Source organism: Equus przewalskii, chromosome 5, assembly GCF_037783145.1.
Source record: "Equus przewalskii isolate Varuska chromosome 5, EquPr2, whole genome shotgun sequence".
Classification (NCBI taxonomy): Eukaryota; Metazoa; Chordata; class Mammalia; order Perissodactyla; family Equidae; genus Equus; species Equus przewalskii.
In genome coordinates, this window is record NC_091835.1 from 66,625,685 (window position 1) to 66,645,260 (window position 19,576).

The window sequence follows — 19,576 nt, forward strand, 5'->3', positions numbered from 1 at the left end:
ACTGTTCTGTGTATTCAGGATGGAACACGACTTGTATGCAAGCCGCGATGTACCAGTTCTGAGAACATTGCCCTGCACACATGAAGATGTTCACATTGCTACATTTTCTCTGTAGTTGTCCCATTTTCTAAATACTGGAGCCTCTAGCGTGTTTTTCATAATTTTGAAGAAGCTACTCATATTGGTACTCCAGTTTTGAATAATTTTTTGTGGCCATGTGCCTCAATAGCATTTCTTCTCAATATGACCTTTAAATCCAGCTGTGATATTCAGATGACAGCGCTTACATTTTTTAAACATACAGCAGTGTCTGATCTCATATTGCTGTGAATTCTCATACTTCTTTATATTTTTAGCATCCCAAACAGCACCTGGGGATGCTTTGCATAGTTGTATCATATTATCTGTCAATTCTTCAGCAAATGCATGGAATTTGCCCTCTGCAACACCAAAATAGAAAAGGGAAGTGGTTGACTTACGGGTCACTGATGTCACCATTGTCATTCTGGTGAACTGAGATTTGGGAAGAATGTGTTTCTTGGAGATGAGGCTTCGCCAGAGAGCTCTCTTCTCTGTGGCTTCTGGCTTGGCCTTACTGTGACCTCTTTCTTGTTCTCAAACTACTTACACCATGTCACCTGGTTGAAATCTCCATTTGTTCATTTACTCATTCCAAAAACGTTATTTATTGAGCACCTGCTGTATGCTAAGGATTGCATTTGCTGATGCGTTTTGTCCAGAGTCATAGCTAGAAGTTTAAAACTCCATCTCAAGCTGCCTTTGCTCACCAGGCCCCATAGAGGCCACAATTTACCTCCACCATCTATTCTCCTACTCCAGTGACCCCAAAGCAGGATCCCCGAGATCTCTGGGTCAACTGTCCTTCTGGGGATTCTAGCCCAAGTGTGACAAACGATGAAAAGAATCAATCTGTTTATCAAAGCTCTACATGAATCTAAGGGGTCCCAAGTATTTTCTCTGGACAAAATAATCCTTATTCTTTGCCTTTATAAGTAAGATTCTTCATCACCTAAAGAGCACTCTTAAGATTCTGTGTTCCTTTGCATGTTCAGAAGGGGAAACTATTTCAGAAGTTGTTCTATGGTTTACCCAGGATCCAAGGGGCTTGACTAAGTCTTAGCTGGAGCTCGGACTCCTGCATCCTGGTTAAAGCCTTTTGAGGCTGGACACTTTGATAGAGATGAGGAAGCTCCAGAGAGGAGAAGTAGCCTGACTGAGGCCTCACAGTTAGTAAGCCAGGTCTGTCCACTTGGTTTTGCTGGAGTCAGGATTTTATCTGAGAGGTTATTCTGCCTTTCCTAGGGCATCACGGGAATTAGCAACGAACCTGGTTCCTCTCACCTTCTCCTTGGGGCCAGGTTGGGACAAGGGAGCAGTGCAGCCCTGCCGCCCAGGGTCGTGCATTGCCCAGGGTCATGCATTTCCATCTGACCGCAGATGCAGGGTTTTCTGTCCACTGCTTCAGTTGTCTTGAGCTCTGCCTTCTGGTTCACTCCCCAATTACCTATGCAGCAGGTGCTATTATTTCTAGGTTTTACTAGGTACCCAGAAAGTGATGGGCGGTGGGGGATCACCTTGATATCCTAGGGCAAATGGGACTTCTCTTACAAAGGTGTGAGGAGATGGTCACAATCTACAGACCTCCTTTAGTGAGGGTAGGTGGCTCTGATGCTGCTGTGGGCAGTGAGGTGGGCTAGGAAGCTGGATGGGCGCTCTGCGTGGGGTTGACGGGCTGGAACTCAACTGTGCAACTGCTCAGCTCCACCTGTTGTCTAAGGAAAGGATTTCATAATGGTCTGCACACCTCACGGCTCTCCCCTTTGCTCTCATTAGCTGTCTGGGTAGAAGTAGGGTTGTTTATTTTAGATTGTGAGATAGTATCCTAATTATGTGTTCTTAATTATGTTTTCATTTTACTCTTTTAGTTTGTCACAAACTAGCCCTCTCTAGTGGAGAGGTGACAGCGTCCTCATTTTTTGCCACACAGGCACAAGTCTTTGGAAAGTAAGGGACACCCGATGGTCAGGAAAAATGGGAGTCTGTCCATTCATAAGCCTGGTGTTGAGAAGGAGTCCATGGAAGCTTTACGTGGAGGCCCAGGAAGTGAAGAATGAGGGCCAGAGGGACAGGGAGGGAAAAGGAATAAGGGTGGGGAGCCTTTAATACTTCCACCTTTCCCTGAGAGTCTTAGAAGAAGATACACTGAAGTAGGTCACCAGGATCGTCTGATAGTGTGCCCTTATCACAGGCGCCTGTGGGTTCATTCCCCTCCTCTCCTACCCCACACCCCTCTCCTCAGCAGCGTCTCTCAACTCTCCCAACCGGCATCCCATCCCCTGAGCTCAGAGCGCCTCGCTTCTCTTCCACCAATCTGCCCTAGCGTCATGCTCCATGTCTACTCTCAAGAACAAGGCCATCCCTCTTTTGTGCCTCCCTTCCCACATCTTGGTCTCTGGTCCCAGTTCACCCCTGGGTTCCACACAGCACCAAAGTTTACAAAAAGAGGCAAGTTTGTGTTTGGGTGAGGTCCCTAAACCAGGCAGTGTGGCTTCAGTGTCCTCCCTTCTGGTTGAAAAGTCAACAGAAGAAGGCCTGGGAGAGCTGTTCGGTCATGCAGAGGGAATCAAGGACTAATGGCAAATAAAGAACAAAGCACAGGTCAATATGTACTTTCCAATAATTTTTTTGTTTTTAATATCAATTGATGTTTTAAAAAATACAGAGGTGTTTGACACAGAATAGCACCATTGAGTAGGACACACACAGTTCCTGCGCCCAGCACCTGAAGGGGGGGGTCTTCTTGCCTGGGCTGGGGGGCAGTCACTCAGGGGGCGTTTGACTCACACCAGTTAGTTTCCTGCCTCTGCCTTGACCCAAAGGTCTTACAGGAAGACAATAAATAAATAGAACACCGAGATTTTATTTTGCAGTCTGCCCAGTTCAGGTCTCTTAGAAAGAGAGGGGAGAAGAGTCCAAACTGTGAGAGGGTGGGCTGAATGGCCATCAGGTCAGGTCAGCCATTCAGTGCAGAGTCCTAGCGTGACTGGGATTGGAAAGTACTTGGGTCCTTTGGGTTTGCAATGGATTGTGTTGTTTCTGGATTCAGATTATTACAAGAAGCAGACGGGCCCTATGTCTACACCAAATTCCTGCTCAGGCCCTCCTATGTCCATGGGTGCAATGTCAATGATGGGCAGGCGCGAGGTCTTCTGTGACCGGTACTCAATCGTAGTCTTGCCCCACTTACCGGTGTGTTTCTAGGGAAGAAAGAGAGCAGTCAGTATTCAGTGGATCCTTGCTATCCAGTGCCAGCTGAACTGAGTGAGCATCATAGAACACAAAGTACAAAACTTGGGGGCTCCCTAGACCTTTATCAGCTTGCCAATGCCCCCTCTGCTGTAACTCCTGTCCTTAGCAGCAGGGCCTCCTCCACCCTGCCCTTCTTCTCCTTCCCCTAGAGTCCCCACAGTGAGCTCCCTGCCTGGCACTCCCTCTTCGCTCCATCTCGTAGGCAGGCCAAGACACATTACATGAATACTCCTAGAAGAGTCACTGGACATGCCTGGTAGGGTCTTATTTCCCCTGAACCAAGGGAGTGGAGGAGGTAGAACGACATGCGCCTTTCCCTCTCCTGTTAATCTGCATGTCTTGTCTACGTAATCCCTCACACTCACGCCTCTCATGATCCCAGAACTTTAGGACTATGGCACCTGCCGTGGACCACCCCTCAGCCCACTCCAGTCTGAGCCCCAGGTCCCAGGCAGCTCATCTCTCTGGTGGCTCCAGCTGGCCTGACTCACCGTGCAGCCATCCTTCAGGACAGTATACGTGAACCTGCTGTTGCCCTCAGCCCGGATCTCCACGTCATTGGAGCCCTGGATGAGCAGGGCCTTCTTGAGGTTGCCAGCTGCTTCGTCCAGGTAGGCAATGCTGTTCTTGCAGTGGTAGGTGATGTTCTGGGAGCCCTCGGTGGACAGCAGACGCAGGAAGGTCATCTGGACGTTGGCAGTGTTGGGAGCCAGGTTGTCATCTCCATAGCTGAACTGTTAGGGCAGAAGGCAGTGGGATGAGGCCTGGGACCAGCGTTCAATGGAATGGGGGGCTGCAGGGGCTGCTGACTGTCCAGGGGTCAGGGCAGCTGAAGGGGGCTGGGGAAGTGGGTCGCTGGGAGGACATTTTTGCTTCCAGGGTGTGAACCAAGCTTCCTAGGGCTTCTTCCTCCACCTCTAATGGGAAAGAGTACCATTCCTCCTCTTAAGCCCCAAAGAAAACTGGTGAGACTGTGGGCAAGGTGCTAAAAATTTCCAGAGAGAAAGAAGAGAAAGATTTTGAGGCTCCGTCTCTGGCCTAGAGCAAGCAGGTACTTACGTGGAAGCCACCGTTGATGGTTTCTCCAAACCAGATATGTTTCTTGTCCTTGCTCTTGCTGCTCCACCAGTTCTTCTTGGGAACGTTCGCTGGGTTGGGGTAGACGCAGGTCTCGCCAGTCTCCATGTTGCAGAAAACCTTCATGGCGTCTAAGGTGCAGCCCTGGTTGGGGTCAATCCAGTAGTCTCCTGTAGGGGAGGAGGCAACCCCATCAAGGCTCAGACAAGCACAGACACATACTCCCGGGAAGGCCAGGCCTGCCTGGGAGAGACAGAAAGGCCTCCGGGGACACCATGGGGAGAGGAGCAAGGTGTGAGGGCCACGTGTGGCCAGGGTGAGGGGAGACAAGGGATCCAGGGGCAAGGAGACCTGAATGGGAATATCCAGTGCTAACCAGGGACACAAGCAAAAGGACAGGAGCACTTTGGCTGGTGGATGGGACTCTGCACTAAAGTCACTTCTCCTATGGAGCCATGGCAGCAGTTTCTCTGCTGTGAAATGGAGGAGTAACCATCTGCCAGGACCTTCCAGGCCTAGCTCTGCCCTGCGCTAAAGGGCATCTCTCCCCTTGGTTGGAAGGGGTCCCTGCCCCACAGGCTGACTTCTACTCTCTGGGGTAGGGGTCCGGCCCTCTAGACTCACCGCTCTTCCATTCAGGGTGGCAGAGTTTCAGGTCCCGGCAGGTGCGAGCAGGGTTCTTGCGGGAGCCCTCGGGGCTGCGGATGCTCTCGATCTGGTTGTTGAGGGACTTGAGTGTAGCCTCCACCTCCTCGTCATGCGGTCTCAGGCCGCCAGCCGCCTCGTCAGCCCGCATGTACTGCAGGGGGTCAGGGCCCTTCTCTCTCGGGCCCAGGCCAGCAAAGGCGGACATGTCGATGCCAGGGCCAGGGGGACCTGGAGGGCCAGGGGGTCCAGGATTTCCAGGAGGACCCTGCAGCAGGAAACAGAGAAATCAGCCAGGATTTGGGAGGAGACTCCCCTCTTACATCCATCCCCATGTGCCAGAGTGTACTGGAGTGTCTTCTTTCCAGTCTCATGGGTGGAGAGGGCTGCAGCAGGTCAGGACCAAGAAAACCATAGCGCCTTTCCTATTTCTTCATTTGAGACCCCAGGATAAAGGATGCCTTGGCCATTAGCTTCAGGCTGATGCCCCAAAGAGGTCCTTGGCACCAGGACGCTCAAGCCTCTGATGCTGGGATGCCTCAGACAGCAGGGAAGGAGTCAGGACACTTACAGCGGGGCCAGTTTCGCCTGAACGTCCACGGGGGCCAGGAGGTCCGATGGGGCCAGGGATTCCATTAGCGCCATCTTTGCCAGAGGGACCGACGGGGCCAGGAGGACCCTGCAGGCCAGGAGAGAGAGAGGCAGTGAGAATGGGCAGGTCAGAGTGGCTGGGGCTGGGTAGGTGTTCATCCTGATAGCACCAGCCACTTTGCTCCCAATTCTTCACATTTTTCAGTCATAGAACCCCAAACTGGTCTCTATTTGGCCAAGAACCAGCAGGATGGCTTCATGGCTCTCCTAGGCTCCTAAGCTCCTCCTTATAAAATCCTGTTCACAGGGAGTCTGTCTGACAGCTGAGAGCTGCGCTCATGTTTGTCTGCCTGTGATGGTGGGTGCTCTTCTGAGCACAGTCACCCTAAGCCAGTCCCATCTCCGCTGCGGAGTGAGGCCCCCTGAGCCCAAGGCTTCCCGAGAAGCGGCAATGGTTCCCTCCCCATCAGAACATGCGGCCAGTGCCCCGGCCCCACCCCTCCAAGGAGGGGCTCACTCCATCTCACTTACTCTAGGGCCAGAAGGACCAGCAGGACCAGAAGCACCTTGGTCTCCAGAAGGACCCTGTGCAGAAGGAAGAGGCAAAGGTCAGACATCAGCACAGACAGGCTCCATCTTCCAGGATGGAAGGCCTCCTTGAATATATATATATATATATCTCTCTTGGGAGTTGGGGGAGCAGATCCATGTCCCACCCCCATTCCTTTTCCACTTGCTCTTCCCTCCAACCCTGAGGGAGTCCTGGAAATTTCTTTGGATCATCCCAAGTTGTCTTAGCAGCATGGGAAACTCAAGTGGGCTCTGAGCAGTGGGACGCCACGGGGAGCCAAGCACAGACAGCAACACTCACAGGAGGGCCGGGCAGACCCTGCAGACCAGTGAAGCCACGGTGTCCCTTCAGTCCCCTCTCGCCAGCCTCTCCAGCTTCTCCTTTGTCACCTCGGGGACCTTGAGGGCCCTGGGAAGAAGACAGACAGACACTGGTTGGGTCAGGTCAGGGCAAGAGCCCCCTGCTGGCCTCAGCCGAGCCAAGGAGTTCCAGGATCCATAGTCCCTGTTGCCTTCCAAGCTGCCCCTGTCAGGGACCCGGCACAGGACGTGCAGATACTCACTGGCAATCCTCGGGCTCCAGCTGGTCCTGCAGGTCCCATGGGGCCTTGTGCACCCTGTGAGGAGAGAGTGGGAGCAGTGTCAGAGCAAAGCCAGGACACGGATGCCCTCCCTCTGCATCTGCCCTGGGCTGGGCACTGAGGCTGCTGCCCCCATGGCCCAGAGACACCTGGACCAGTTATGCCTCCAGGGCCTGGGGTGGGGAGACGGGATTGTGACAGAGCTCCCTGCTCACTCAGCCGCCCTCCTCCTTCCAGCTGTTACTGAATTAAGGATACTCACAGCTTCTCCTCTGTCTCCTTGCTTGCCAGTTGGGCCGGCAGGGCCAGGAGAGCCAGGGGGTCCAGGGGCTCCGGGAGCACCCAGGGCACCAGCCTCACCACGATCACCCTGTCAGGAGAGAGGTCTCAGGCTCAGAGAAGAATGTTCCAGAAGAGGCAAGGAGAGAAGGTCCTTCCAGATTGACACAAGACTGACCCCAACCTGCCACCCTGGGCTGACCTGTTAGGCCCAAGGGAATGTGCTCCCTGTCCCACCACACACAGAGACACCCAGATAGTCACCTTGACTCCAGCTGCACCATCTCTGCCAGGGGGGCCATCAGCACCAGGCGTTCCCTGGGCAAAGGGAAACAGGACGCCATTAGAGCTGCCCACCCAGCTCCCGCTCTGCTCCTTCGTCCTCCCCTCTGAAGCCCCAGGCTTGTTCCCTTCCATCCAACCACTGGAGCCAAAGCTTTCTCCCCAAGCCTCCTTCTGCCTTCCTCCCCCTTCACCCAGTTCTTAGCCTCCATGTCCTTTTCTCTCCCATCATGACCTTCCGTCGCCCCCAGGTGCTTCGCCTATCGGCCCATCCTGTTATCCCCCTCTCCAGGGCACTAAGGCTTGGCCACTGGCACTTGTCTCCCTAGTAAGGGCCACCCCATGCTGGGTCCCACTGCTCACCTCTCGTCCAGGTTCACCAGCAGGACCAGTCAGGCCAGGAGGACCCACGGGTCCAGGGGGACCTCGGTCTCCAGATGCTCCAGGAGCTCCCTGCTTGCCAGGCTCGCCCTGAGGGACAGTGGCAGGGATGAGTGCGCACTAAGTATCCTTGCCCAGGGCCCCGCTAGGCCTTTCCTGGGAAAAGGCTGCACTCGGGCCTGAGCCAGGCTGTGCCCAGCTCATCTAGAGGGAGGGGCATCCCTCACTCACCGATGGGCCAGGCAGGCCGGGGAATCCTCTCTCACCACGCTGCCCAGGCAGACCAACGATGCCCCTCTGTCCAGCCAGACCCTGGGGACCTGGAGGACCGTCAGGACCCTAAGAGAGGAGAGGCGAGAGATGAGAATTTGAGAAGTGACACAGCAGCCCAGACGCCCACACCTGCCTGGCCACTGATTCCACAGGGATCAGCTCTTCCTGCCCTCACAGGACACTTCCGCCTGCAGGGCTCCCTCCCCGGCACCCCTAAAACCCCTGCACCCTCCCACTCTCTGCTCGAGTCGCTCAGAAGCCTCTCACAGCCCTGGCCTCAGGGATGTTGGCCCTGGGCTGGCCCGGCCTGGTGAGGAACTTACAGAGGGACCATCATCTCCAGGCTCTCCCTTCTCGCCAGGGGGTCCAGCAGGACCTTGAAGGCCAGGGTCACCAGCTCGGCCGGGGGGACCGCTGTCTCCTCGAGCACCTTTGGGACCATCTTTTCCAGAAGGACCAGGGGGACCGGGGGGTCCAGGGTTGCCCTAGAAGGAGCAAACATGGGAAATGAGAACTCATCTCACCTTTCTCCATCCATCCAGGTTGCCAAAGCCGTGGCCCCAGGGACAGCGGTTGCCCTCTTGGGGCTTGACCCACCCCAGGCTGCCTCTTGGATCTTCTCTCTCATATGAGAGCTCCGGGCAGCCAGCCTAGCTATTCCAGCCCCTGTGCACTTTACTTTTTCTGATCTACTTGGAACCCCTCCTGCCTCCTCCCCTTCAGCCTCAATCCCATCTTTCTCAAGGACAGCTCAAACCTCTCTCTTCTGACCCCTAAGCCTCTGCACCTGCTCCCTCTGCACTTGGTGTGGGTGATTTGGGCGACTTTTTGTCATCTCTCCTCCCTCCACTGCAGGATCCCCAGGGCAAGGTGCACGACTTGTACAGGGCCAGCTGCACATGCATGCTCAAGAAATGCGTGTCCATGAAGGCAATTGTTCCAGCCCCGTCCTGCCCACTGAGTCAGAAGTCTGAGGGTTTGAGCCCAAGCCAGCAGGGAAGGTTGCCCTTGGCCAAGAAGGGGCTCACACCCTTGCTCCAGCTATCTACAGGGGGCTAGATCCCATGGTCAACCAATTATCCTCCTGGGAGTGGGAAGGGTCACAAGGGGTGGAGACCAGCCTGGGCTCTTTGGGCCCTGTTCGGGGGACTGGGCCAGACTCTTTGGCTTCTGCCTGTGCCTCGCACACCAGAAGTAAGGTAGGAACCTGCCAGGAGCAGCACTTACATTGGAGCCTGGGGGTCCGACACGGCCAGCAGCTCCGGGGAATCCGGTGGCTCCCTATGTGAAGAGAGGAGAGCCCCTGAATACCTCGGGCCCACAGGAGGTCCAAGAATCAAACGTGGGGGTCTCAGAGGCTGGTGTGGAAAGGGGTGAGGGGAGGTAGAGAGGGAGAAAGCGCTCCAGGGGGTCCAGCCATAGGACGGGGCAGCTGCAGCCTCTCTGCCTCCAGCTCCTGCAGGGGGCCATCACGCCGGGGCATTCAGGGCTTCAGGGAGGCGGGCAAGGGGCCAAGCCAGGCCTGGGGCCCCCCAGGATCACTGTGCACCAGCAGAGGGGGCACCCTCTCTCCCACCTGGCTGTGGGATGGGCTTGGGCTGGGGGCAAAAGCAGGGCTGAGAAAGAAGGAAGTGGGTGACTCCCAGACCACCACCACAGGAACCTCTAGGGCCACGCCTGAGGTGAGGGGCAGGAGAGAAGACACTGCCCCCACAGTACCCTCCAGGAGGGAACCTGGGCCTCACTTACCGGGGGCCCTTGAGCACCTCGGGCTCCTTTAGGACCAGTCACACCAGTAGGACCCTGGGGAGGAAGGAGAGAAACGGTGAGGCCTGATCTCCCTGGGGGAGAGCCTGTCTGGGCCCCAATAAGGGACTCCCAGGGCTAGGCTTTCACAGATATTACTTTCCTGGTACTAAAATCCCAGCCCGGAGAAGCTGTCACAGGCAGCCCGACCACCCTGGCCAACAGGAGACGCGTGTTCTAAGAGAGTGTTCTAGAAGAACTCAAGGAGGAGAAGCCCAACAGGCACCCATGGAGCCAGTCCAAGGTCTCCCCTGCCCCTCCCAGGAGACTGGCTACTCCGTCCATGGCTGCCTGTCCTCAGGGAGACACAGCCTGCAGTGTCTGTCAGTCCCCCAGCACCCCCACCACACATCTCGCACCCACAGCCAAGACAGTGAAAGCCAGTTCAGCTACAGGAACCTTCATCCCTGAGTACAAAGTCCTCCTCCCCACAGCCTCTCCCTCCTGTGGCAACAGCAGCAGCAGGCTCCAGAGTCTGATGGGTAGAGGGCCCTGCACTCAGGCAGGGCGTCCCCCAGGCCTCCCAGCCCTTCTCTGCCTATCCAGGCCCCTCACCCTGCACCCAGCCATCCCTAACCCATGAGAACAGCTCCTGGGGGAGCTCAGTACTACACACCTGAGGCCCAGGAGCTCCAGAGGGGCCCTGAGGACCTGGGGCACCAGCATCACCTTTCTGGCCGGCCTCTCCTTGCTCACCCTTAGCACCAGGCTGGCCATCAGCACCCTGTCCCAGGAAGGAGGAAGCAGGTGAGGGAGGGGCAAGCCAAATACTCGAGGTTCCCCAAAGGGGCCAGAGGCTCTGAGTGAGTGTGTGTGAGTGTGCGTGTGTGTGTGTGTCACCCAGGGCCTGAAAGCTGGCTCTAAGACAGGATTGTTGTATCAGTGTGGGGATGTGAAAGGAGAGGACGAGAAAGGCCATTTCCCTCTTCTTTAGATTCTGTCCCTCCCTCCCCCACAGGCTGGAGGGTGCCATCGGGTGGGAGGGATGCAGCCTGGCCTGAGAGGGAGGGTGGGAGAGAGGGTGGACAGGAATACTCACGGGAGGACCTGCGAATCCAGCGGGTCCGGGGGGTCCAGTCTCTCCACGTTCGCCCTGTGAGAGAAAGGGGCCCAGGAGAGTAAGGCCCTGCTGCCTTCCCGCTTCTGTTCCCTCCTGTGAGCCCAGCCTCTTGCACGGTAACCTCCCCACCCCTGAGACAAGGCATCGAAGAGTAGCCTTCAGGAAGTTCTGTCCCAAATAAAGGGACCCAGGTCAGAAAGCCTCTCTTGGTCACAGGATCTGGTGAGCAGAAGGCCCTCTAGCCTGACCACATCATGGGGGTGACATGCCTTCTCCCGTCCTTTCTCATCTCTCTTCCCACCCCCAGACCCAAAGGGCAGCGAGAGAGCCAGTGCTCGGCGGCTGCAGAGCCAGGCTGAGAGGAAGAGCCTCTCCTGGCTCCTAGGGGCCTGGGGACAGAGCCAGGCCCAGGGGCAGATACTCACCGGGGCACCACGAGCACCAGCAGTTCCTGCAGGACCAGGAGGTCCAACTTCTCCCTGAGGTGGGGAGGGGGGACAAGAGCCATGGGTGAGGAGGTGTGGTTGAGAGTGTGGCCCTTCGAGAGCACAGTGCACCCAGGAAGCCCCGACAATGGATGGGGGCTCTGGATCCCCCGACAGCCTGTCTTCTCCTTGTCGCTTCAGCCTGCACCCTCCTCAGGGCCCCTGCTGGATGCACACCCACTCCCCCCAGCCCCACCCCCACCCAACTGCTACTTGACAGGGCTCAGCCAATGACTTGGATTCTAAGAAGACCCCCACCCTTCACTTCTTGTGGGCAGCCCCTCGTGGGCGTGAGGGCAAGTAAGGAGAAGAAATAGCAGCCTTTGGCAGGAGATGTGAGGGAAGCTTGATGGGGTAGACGAAGCAAAGAGATGGAAGGGAGCCACCACTTACCTTCTCACCGTTGGCGCCAGCCGGGCCAGGGGGGCCAATGGGACCAGTCAGACCCTGGGGAAGAAGACGGCGGAGGTGAGGTGAGGGAGAGTCGGCCAGGGACTTGGAGCCCAGCAGGGACTTTGGGGTCCCACCCTCAATGGACGTGGTGCCCCCTTCCAGGGCCCCCAGATCTCCCTGTCACCCTGTGGCCCCCGATTTAGACAGGGAAGTCCCTGCGGTTGCCCAATCTGCAAAACTGAGATAGGACCAGGGGCCGCACTAACACACTGCCCCTCTCTCCCCTGGGTGCAGAGCTGGAGACCATGGGGCCCCCTGCACTTGTCCCCATCCCAGTTCCCAAGGAGCCTGCAACCCGCAGTCACTTACTCGTCCACCGTCTTTGCCGGGGGCTCCCTCAGGGCCTTTCTCACCAACGTCACCCTGTGGAATGGAGAAAACGGGCCACCTCAGGGGTGCACTCCAAGCCACCCTTTGTCAGCTCAGTCTCTCCCTGGCTGGGGCTCCAGGCAGAGCTCAGACCCTGGCCAAGAGGGGTTCACTGTGGTCTCAGGAGTAACAGGAGTGAGATGGAGGGGAAGGTCAGGGAGCATGTCACTAAAAGGCAAACAGAGAGCTTTGGAGGGGGGTCTCCAAGTTCCTCAAGAGGGGTACCTGGGAACCTCAGCCCCAGGTACTGTGGGGAGAGGGTTGAGTGTGGGGGCAGGGAAGCGTGGCTTTGGAGGAGGCACGGTCAACCTGGTACTTACCCTGTCTCCCTTGGGCCCAGCGATACCAGCTGCTCCCCTCTCACCAGGCATCCCCTGCAGACCTGGAGGACCCTGAGCCCCAGGGGGGCCAGCTGGGCCAGATGCACCCTGTGAGGGAAGAGGGAGTCTGTGGTGGGCAGCTCCTCCGCCAGGACCCACGTGCCCCAAGGCCCCTTCCTTCCCTTCCTCTTCTGTCCAGACCTTTCTGTCGTGTCTTCCACCCTCCATCCTTCTATCTTCATTCCTCTGAGCCCTCTCCCCTTCCTCTTCCTCCCTCCACAGGGTCTCCCGGGCCCACCCAGAAGACCCCTGCCAGCCTCACTTACTTTGGGACCATCAGTGCCAGGAGTGCCGGGGAGGCCACGGGCACCCTGGAGGCCCTGGGCGCCGGGAGAGCCACGTTCACCTGGGAAACCTCGTTCACCCTGCAGCAGAGACACCAAAATCAGGCAAGAGATGGGGCGGAGGCCCAGGGAGAGAGGAGACCAGGGGAGAAGCAGGGAGGTGTGGAGTGGAGTGAGGCCCCAGGCCCCGGGGCTGCCGGGCTGCTGGGATGTGCTGGCAGAACTGCACTGGGCGAGAGGAGGCCCAAGGAGACCCCCAGAAATGGCCGACAGGACACTCACCCTGGGACCCACGAGGCCGGGGGCTCCAGCTTCTCCGGGAACACCCTGAAGAACAAGGAAGGATGTGTGAGAGAGTGAAGGCTTGTCTGTCCCAGAGCCTTGGCTGACCATCCTTCCCACCAGGGGACTGAGTTCAGATTGTCATCTGAGGAGAGTTGGGATGCAGGTCCCAGACATTCCCAGGCCTCCTGGGGCTCCTCGTGCCCTCCTGCCCTTGTCTCCTGGGCATCAGAATAGATCTTCCCATCTAAACAGGTTGCAGGTTCAAATAGCCCACACTCACCTGGTCACCTGGTTTTCCACCTTCGCCTGGAGGACCGGGAGGGCCAGGAAGTCCCTAGAACCCAAAGAAACATGCGTTAGAAAAGGAGTAAGTTGGCTGCCCCAGGACTCCAGGGAGGCCTGGCACAGGGCCAGAGCCAGGGGTGCAGGGAAGCCTCGATCCCCCGGTCCCTCGCACATGGTGCCCGCTGCCCACTGCTGCCCTGCAGAGCCCTGGCTGTGGAAAGGGACTGAAGAGAAAGCCTGGTCCAGCCGCCTACCTGGAACCCAGACGGTCCAGGAGCACCCTGCTCGCCTCGTTCTCCAGCAGGTCCCTGCAGAGGAAAACAAAGGTGAGCTGAGCCAGCGCTCCAGAGAACCTGAGAGCCTCAGCTGGGGGGGCCCAGGGCGGCCAGCAGGAGGGCAGGACAGACATCCTCCCACACTGCCCAAGCAAGGTGTGAGTGCCTCCCTGTTCTCCCACCAATGACCCAACCCTGACAACGAGGGTGGGGTCCACACTGCCTCTTGGGCCACCTTGCGTCGGCTCAGGGTGGTCAGGTGTCCTGGATCAGCCCAGATCCACATCTGTCTGTCAGCTCATTACTGGGTGGGCCTGAGGTCCCTCCCACCTCCATCCCACCAAGCCCCTGCCCACAGGGCCACCTGGAGAGGCTGGCCAGGTACTTACAGCAGGTCCGGGGGGTCCTGCAGCACCTGTCTCACCATCTTTGCCAGGAAGACCCTAGAGAGGAGAGAAAAGGGTGGTGTAAGGACACACTTTTCCTCAGTCTGCAGACCCCCAGGGCTGGGCAGGTGCACTTTGTGGTCCAGAGTTTCCAGATTCCGGTCTCCACCATCCCGCACCTGAACTCCGTTTCCACCCCTTCCCTTCCTTCCTTCCCTGGTTGGACCCTCATTTTCCCTAAGTCTTTCTCAGCATGGGCAGCTTCCTCATCTCCCTATGTGGACTCCCAAAGAGCCAGAGCAGCATGGGCTCAGCCACAGGCATCCACACTGCTAACTAGGGAGCCTGGGAGCATGCCAGAGGGACCCCTCTCCCCTCGCAGGTGTCAGCCAGCACCAAGCCACAGGCAGTGGGGAGGGTACTTACTCTCAGACCAGGAGCACCAGGCAGTCCCTTCTCACCAGCTTTGCCAGGCTCGCCCTGGAGGAAAGAGTGCAGGGCTTTGGTGGGAGTCGGGGGTAGAGCAGACTGGGAAGACTGGGGCTTGGGGCCACAGCAAAGGCTAAAGCCAAGTATCACCACCTTCTCTTATGCTCAGAGGTGAGACAGCAGTGCCCCATGGAACAATGTCATGGCTGAGATGCCCTGAGGCTCTAAGCAGCCCTGGGTCTCCCCAGGCCACATGCACCTCTGCAGGACATGGAAGCCCGAGCTGCTGATGGCTCCCTCACTGCCCTTAGGTTAACTCTGTTCAGGAGCCAGCCCTTTCCCTGGGGCAGGGAAGGAGGAAGCGCCACATGGAGGAAATGGAAGGGCAGGTTGTTACTTACATTGGCACCTTTGGGGCCAGGGAAACCCATGACACCAGGCTGCCCACGAGCCCCCTGAGGACCTGGAGGTCCAGGGCGACCATCTTCACCAGGGGCACCCTGAAAGAGAGAACATCATTCTCAGAACAGAGACATTCGTCTCTGACCACATTTGTCCATCCAATATCTACTAAGTGCCTGCTATGAGGCTGGCACAGGGCTAGGCACCGGCCAGGCACACATCATGAGGGTTGACCAAAGTTGCAGCCAGCAGCCCACACCACACACATAGACTCTATCAGCGACAAGGCGCTGCTTAGCTTAGAAGTTTTGCCCGTGCAAGTACACACCAGGCTTTATCTTCGCCCAAGGAAAGGCCCAAATGCACAAGGGGGTGGCATTTTTCACACCTCACAGCCACTGCCCAGCCACTGGCCCCAGTACCTACCATCTGTCCCCCTCCCCAGTTCTCAAAATGTACAGGCTGCCCCCACCCAAACTCCTGTCTCTTTTCCCACCTGCCTCCCCAAGGATTTCCCCCAACCCCTCTAACGACTCCAGATGATGGACTTACAGAGGGACCAACTTTGCCTTGAGGACCAGCATCACCAGGGCGACCAGTGAGACCCTGTGTTAAGGAAAGAGAAGACGATGGGGTTAGACAAGCTCGGGCGAGTTCAGGGTGGTATGGCTGTAAACAGGATGGGTCAGGGCAGGCCCCAAGACTTTGCAATCCTGGAAGCACAGCGTTGCAGGGAGCAGGAGGCAAGGGACAGGAGGGGTCTGCTCTAAAAGTAGGAAGTCGTGGGCAATAGCAGCTCTGGTACTCACCCGGGCTCCAGGAAGGCCAGGCTCGCCGGGACGGCCAGGGTCACCATTGGCTCCCTTGGGGCCAGCAAGGCCACTGGGCCCTCGCTCTCCAGGGGCTCCCTATACAAGAGGAGGCAAGGGGGTCAGCAGGAGGCCATTTAACAGGGATGCAGGAAGGGATCCCCGCCCCTCTTCCCCTACTCACCTTGGGACCGGCCAGACCATCTTGACCTGGGAAACCACGGTTGCCAGGAGCACCCTAGGAAGAAGAGAGATGGAGAGGCAGTGAGTTAGAATGGCCCCTGACCCAACCATGGCTGCAGAGAGTGTAGCCAGAGTCCAGGGGATCCATCCCACCAACCCACCAACCACGATTTCTGTGGAGCAGTAGCTACAGCTCGTGAGATTCTGAGAGATTAACTCCTTGAGCCTGTCCCCACCTTCCTGGGAAGGAGCTCAAACTGTTTCATGTCATCCTGGGGGTGGGGGACACAAATAAGGAGAAGGGATCCCTATCCCCCTATTGGCAGGTGGGAAAAGAGAAGTATGGTATCTAGAAGCCCACAGGACTTGGTAGAACACAAAGCCACAGGACTCGGCTTCCATCTCTAGGTCACACCCAGCAAAAGTGGGGACCCCTAGACCACTTACTCTTTCTCCAGGGGGACCGACAGGCCCAGCACCGCCAGGCTCTCCACGAGCACCTCTTTTGCCTTCTTCACCAGCAGGACCAGGGGCTCCTTGGGGACCAGCAGGGCCCTGAGAACAGACACGAAAGAGAAAAAGGATGAGTCTTCACCTGGCCCTGGGGCAAGCACTGGCCCAGCGTGGCCTCGGCAATTGTTTCAGGGCTGGGGGACTTGGGGAAGGGAGGCCATAAAGGGAAAGCTGGGGAAGAACAGAAGTGGCCCAGTGGCAAGAGAGAGCGTGTAAAGTTCACAGTGTTGAAACTGCTTAAGCCAAAGATGGGAGCTGGAGGTGTATCAGCTTCTCAATCCTAGTACGTCCCCTTCTCCGGGCACAACCCCTAAGAGGTCCCAGATTAGCAGATGGGGCTACAGAGGAGGTGGGCAGTTGGCAAGGGGACAGCCCTGGGCCCACAGAGCAGAAGTGTGGAAAGACAAGGGCTGGTCTCAAGGGGGCAGGTACTCACAGGTTCTCCCTTGGGGCCTTGTTCGCCTTTGAAGCCAGCAATACCAGGTTCACCCTTGACAAAGAGAGAGGCAGGGTCTCACACTGGGTTCTCGCCATGGCCCTGTCCCACCTCAGGAAACCCTTAAAGATGCCCACGAGGACACTGGTGTGAGCGCAGGAAGGAGGGATGGTGGGGTTTGACTCCAGGGGTGTCCATAGGACTTGGGGTTGACTCTGGGCTCTTACCGTCTGACCTTTCGGGCCCAGAGGACCAGTTGCACCTTGAGGGCCGGGAGGACCACGGGGACCAGGGAAGCCGGGAGCACCAGCAATGCCAGGAGCACCCTGTCAGCGTGGGCAGAAGAGAGGGCATCAGGAGAGGGGGCGAGGGAGGACCGGCCCCACCTGGAGTAGCCAAGGCCAGGTAACACTCACAGCAGATCCTTTGGCTCCAGGAATTCCATCAGTTCCAGGGTTACCCTGAAAAAGAAGATGGTGTCATTATAAAATAAACAACAAAGAACAAATCCCAGCCACCTCCAGCCCTCCCTGCAGCTGTCCATTCCAGGCATGGTCCCGCTGGATGTTTCCAGGGGAGGACTGGGAATGGAGAAAAACACGTCTCTAGAGATCAGGGGGCAGGCACTGGGCCAGAAGGAAGGTCCGGTGATTAGGGCTCCACTGGCGTCACAGCTAAGCACAGAGGCAAGAGTGCCAAGGCGACAGACCCCAGACCCTTCAAGGCAAAGAGAAGCTGCACTTACAGCAGCACCAGCAGGCCCTGGGGACCCAGGAGTACCAGGTTCGCCACGAGGACCTTGAGCACCTTCAGGACCACGAGCACCAGTGGGGCCAGCTTCACCCTGGGAAGAGATAGGAAGGATGGAATGAAGAGACAACAGGGGGACATGGACCTCTTGCGGGCCAGCAGTATACATGCACGTATACAAGCTGTGTCATGCGCTTGCCCCCACCCTGCACGTGAGTACACCTGCTCCCACACGTGTTTCCACACGGGCCACGGGACTGAGCTCGCCGACCTGCTGACTTCCTCTCCCTGCCTCCCCTACTCTCCGTCTCCCCTCTATGCTGTAAACCACCTCAAGCAAATGCACAATTACACGCTACAGCAGTGGGCATGGTGCTGGTCCCATCAGCACCAACAGAAAAGCCTGTGCTGGGGGATCCTGCTGGCCTAGCGTCGTGGTGAGAGGGATGGACGGCTGAGATGGGCAAACACCTCTACCTCCCTGTCTGCAGCTATTTTCTCTTTTTCTGAGGAAATGGAGGCTCTCGAGCATCTCAGCTCAGGGCACTACTCCACTTGTATCTGGTGATGTGTGAACACCACGGCCCCAGGCTCTGGCCCAAGCCTGTTCTGAAGTGAGCCAGAGAGCCAGAGCAAAAACAAGCTAGGACAAGAGCCCCAACTCTATTTTTCCCGGCTGTGTCTGCATCCAATGCTCCTCGGCTTCTGTCACCTCCCCAACCCCCAAAATGGCCTCTGCTTTTACTTCCATTTTTTCCTGAAAGTTACAACTGGCTGAGACCTGGGCTCTCTGACCAGCAGAGTCCCTGGGGAGGACTGCCGACCTGGAGGGAGGGCGGAGAACATTCTTGCCTCACTTCTGTAATTATTATTTTCTTAAAGGTCAGGCCCCCTCACCTTCCGCTGCCTCTCTTCACAATGGGTCTCCTTCACCCGGCTGGCTCCCTGGGCCTCAGACACTGTCTGGTTGCCATGGAAACCCCCAGGAGGGGAAAGGCAACCTGATGCCAGTGACCACATGGAGGCTCCTTATTCATCTCCTGGCCACAACGGGAGAGAATTCCCAGGGATGTGTGCACTGGAACCCCTCCTGGGCCACAGGAGCCTTTCCCTGAACTGGCTGGCCTCCCACTGGCCTCTATTAATCCTCGGAAGAACTCTAGTAACACAGTTTGGAAAAGCCAAGCCCCTCAAATGAAGCAGGGGAGAAGGGGAAGCATGGAACAGCTCCTTGCCCACTTCTCTCAGCTCTCTTCCGGGTCTAGCCAGGTCTGGGGTCTGCCGACTCTGCATGCTTTTGGTTCCTCATCTCTGCTCCCTCCCAGCGCTCTGGTGTCTCCCCATCTTTTTCTGCCTTTCCCCTCTCTGAAGCTGTAACTGTACCTCCAGCTTTTTATCATTCCATCTTATTTTCCCTTCCAGCTGGTGACTCTGCGAAATGCCTGGCTCTTTCCCTTGCCTCCATGAGAAGAGCAGCAGGGGTGGGAGGGTGGGAGGGTGGGGGGAGGGGGTGGGAGGGTGGGGTGGAGGGGGTGGGAGGGTGGAGTGGGGCGGGGAATCCTCAGAAGGGAAGGGGGGATCATCTAGGGGGCAATCAGCAAGGGTTATGGGGAAAGGGGAGTTCCCGACTTAACCAGGAGGGCACGTACCTTGGCACCCGGAGCACCAGGGAATCCAGGACCGCCAGCAGGACCTACTGGACCCTGGAGGAAGGGAGAGGGTGGAGAGGTGAATGTCGTTTCCCAGCAGAATCTCTCCAGCCTCCAAAGCGAGCCACCCCGACACCTCACACTCCTTGCACCTTTGGGCTGATTTTGCTCTACATCCATTGTGGCTGAAAGTCCCTGGATGAAAACCATCCCCACTGCCAGTGTCCCCAAGCCTGGGTTCACAAGGCAAAGCAAGTTTCTGACTACATATGGTAAGTATATGATTCCCTATCTATCCTTCCTCAGAAAAACTGAGAAAAGAGAACCA

The 19,576-nt window shown here is 57.2% G+C and overlaps 1 protein-coding gene across 2 annotated transcripts in view; it reads right to left on the bottom strand.

Annotated features, from left to right (window-relative positions):
• Positions 1 to 2,688: 2,688 nt before the first annotated feature.
• COL2A1 (collagen type II alpha 1 chain) overlaps positions 2,689 to 19,576 on the bottom strand; it is a 31,440-nt gene continuing 14,552 nt past the window's right edge. For both annotated transcript variants that reach the window (XM_070621133.1, XM_070621132.1), the window contains 37 exons: positions 19,249 to 19,302; positions 17,595 to 17,693; positions 17,266 to 17,310; positions 17,077 to 17,175; positions 16,850 to 16,903; positions 16,348 to 16,455; positions 15,902 to 15,955; positions 15,718 to 15,816; positions 15,461 to 15,514; positions 14,908 to 15,006; positions 14,504 to 14,557; positions 14,081 to 14,134; positions 13,671 to 13,724; positions 13,412 to 13,465; positions 13,129 to 13,173; positions 12,829 to 12,927; positions 12,503 to 12,610; positions 12,123 to 12,176; positions 11,754 to 11,807; positions 11,301 to 11,354; positions 10,855 to 10,908; positions 10,432 to 10,539; positions 9,759 to 9,812; positions 9,237 to 9,290; positions 8,333 to 8,494; positions 7,968 to 8,075; positions 7,719 to 7,826; positions 7,338 to 7,391; positions 7,057 to 7,164; positions 6,777 to 6,830; positions 6,515 to 6,622; positions 6,175 to 6,228; positions 5,624 to 5,731; positions 5,032 to 5,320; positions 4,390 to 4,577; positions 3,822 to 4,064; positions 2,689 to 3,278 (listed from right to left, as the gene is read on the bottom strand). In XM_070621133.1, the coding sequence (XP_070477234.1) occupies positions 3,132 to 3,278; positions 3,822 to 4,064; positions 4,390 to 4,577; positions 5,032 to 5,320; positions 5,624 to 5,731; positions 6,175 to 6,228; positions 6,515 to 6,622; positions 6,777 to 6,830; positions 7,057 to 7,164; positions 7,338 to 7,391; positions 7,719 to 7,826; positions 7,968 to 8,075; positions 8,333 to 8,494; positions 9,237 to 9,290; positions 9,759 to 9,812; positions 10,432 to 10,539; positions 10,855 to 10,908; positions 11,301 to 11,354; positions 11,754 to 11,807; positions 12,123 to 12,176; positions 12,503 to 12,610; positions 12,829 to 12,927; positions 13,129 to 13,173; positions 13,412 to 13,465; positions 13,671 to 13,724; positions 14,081 to 14,134; positions 14,504 to 14,557; positions 14,908 to 15,006; positions 15,461 to 15,514; positions 15,718 to 15,816; positions 15,902 to 15,955; positions 16,348 to 16,455; positions 16,850 to 16,903; positions 17,077 to 17,175; positions 17,266 to 17,310; positions 17,595 to 17,693; positions 19,249 to 19,302 (3,396 nt within the window). In that variant the 3' untranslated portion in view covers positions 2,689 to 3,131. The remainder of the gene's footprint in view (positions 3,279 to 3,821; positions 4,065 to 4,389; positions 4,578 to 5,031; positions 5,321 to 5,623; positions 5,732 to 6,174; positions 6,229 to 6,514; positions 6,623 to 6,776; positions 6,831 to 7,056; positions 7,165 to 7,337; positions 7,392 to 7,718; positions 7,827 to 7,967; positions 8,076 to 8,332; positions 8,495 to 9,236; positions 9,291 to 9,758; positions 9,813 to 10,431; positions 10,540 to 10,854; positions 10,909 to 11,300; positions 11,355 to 11,753; positions 11,808 to 12,122; positions 12,177 to 12,502; positions 12,611 to 12,828; positions 12,928 to 13,128; positions 13,174 to 13,411; positions 13,466 to 13,670; positions 13,725 to 14,080; positions 14,135 to 14,503; positions 14,558 to 14,907; positions 15,007 to 15,460; positions 15,515 to 15,717; positions 15,817 to 15,901; positions 15,956 to 16,347; positions 16,456 to 16,849; positions 16,904 to 17,076; positions 17,176 to 17,265; positions 17,311 to 17,594; positions 17,694 to 19,248; positions 19,303 to 19,576) is intronic.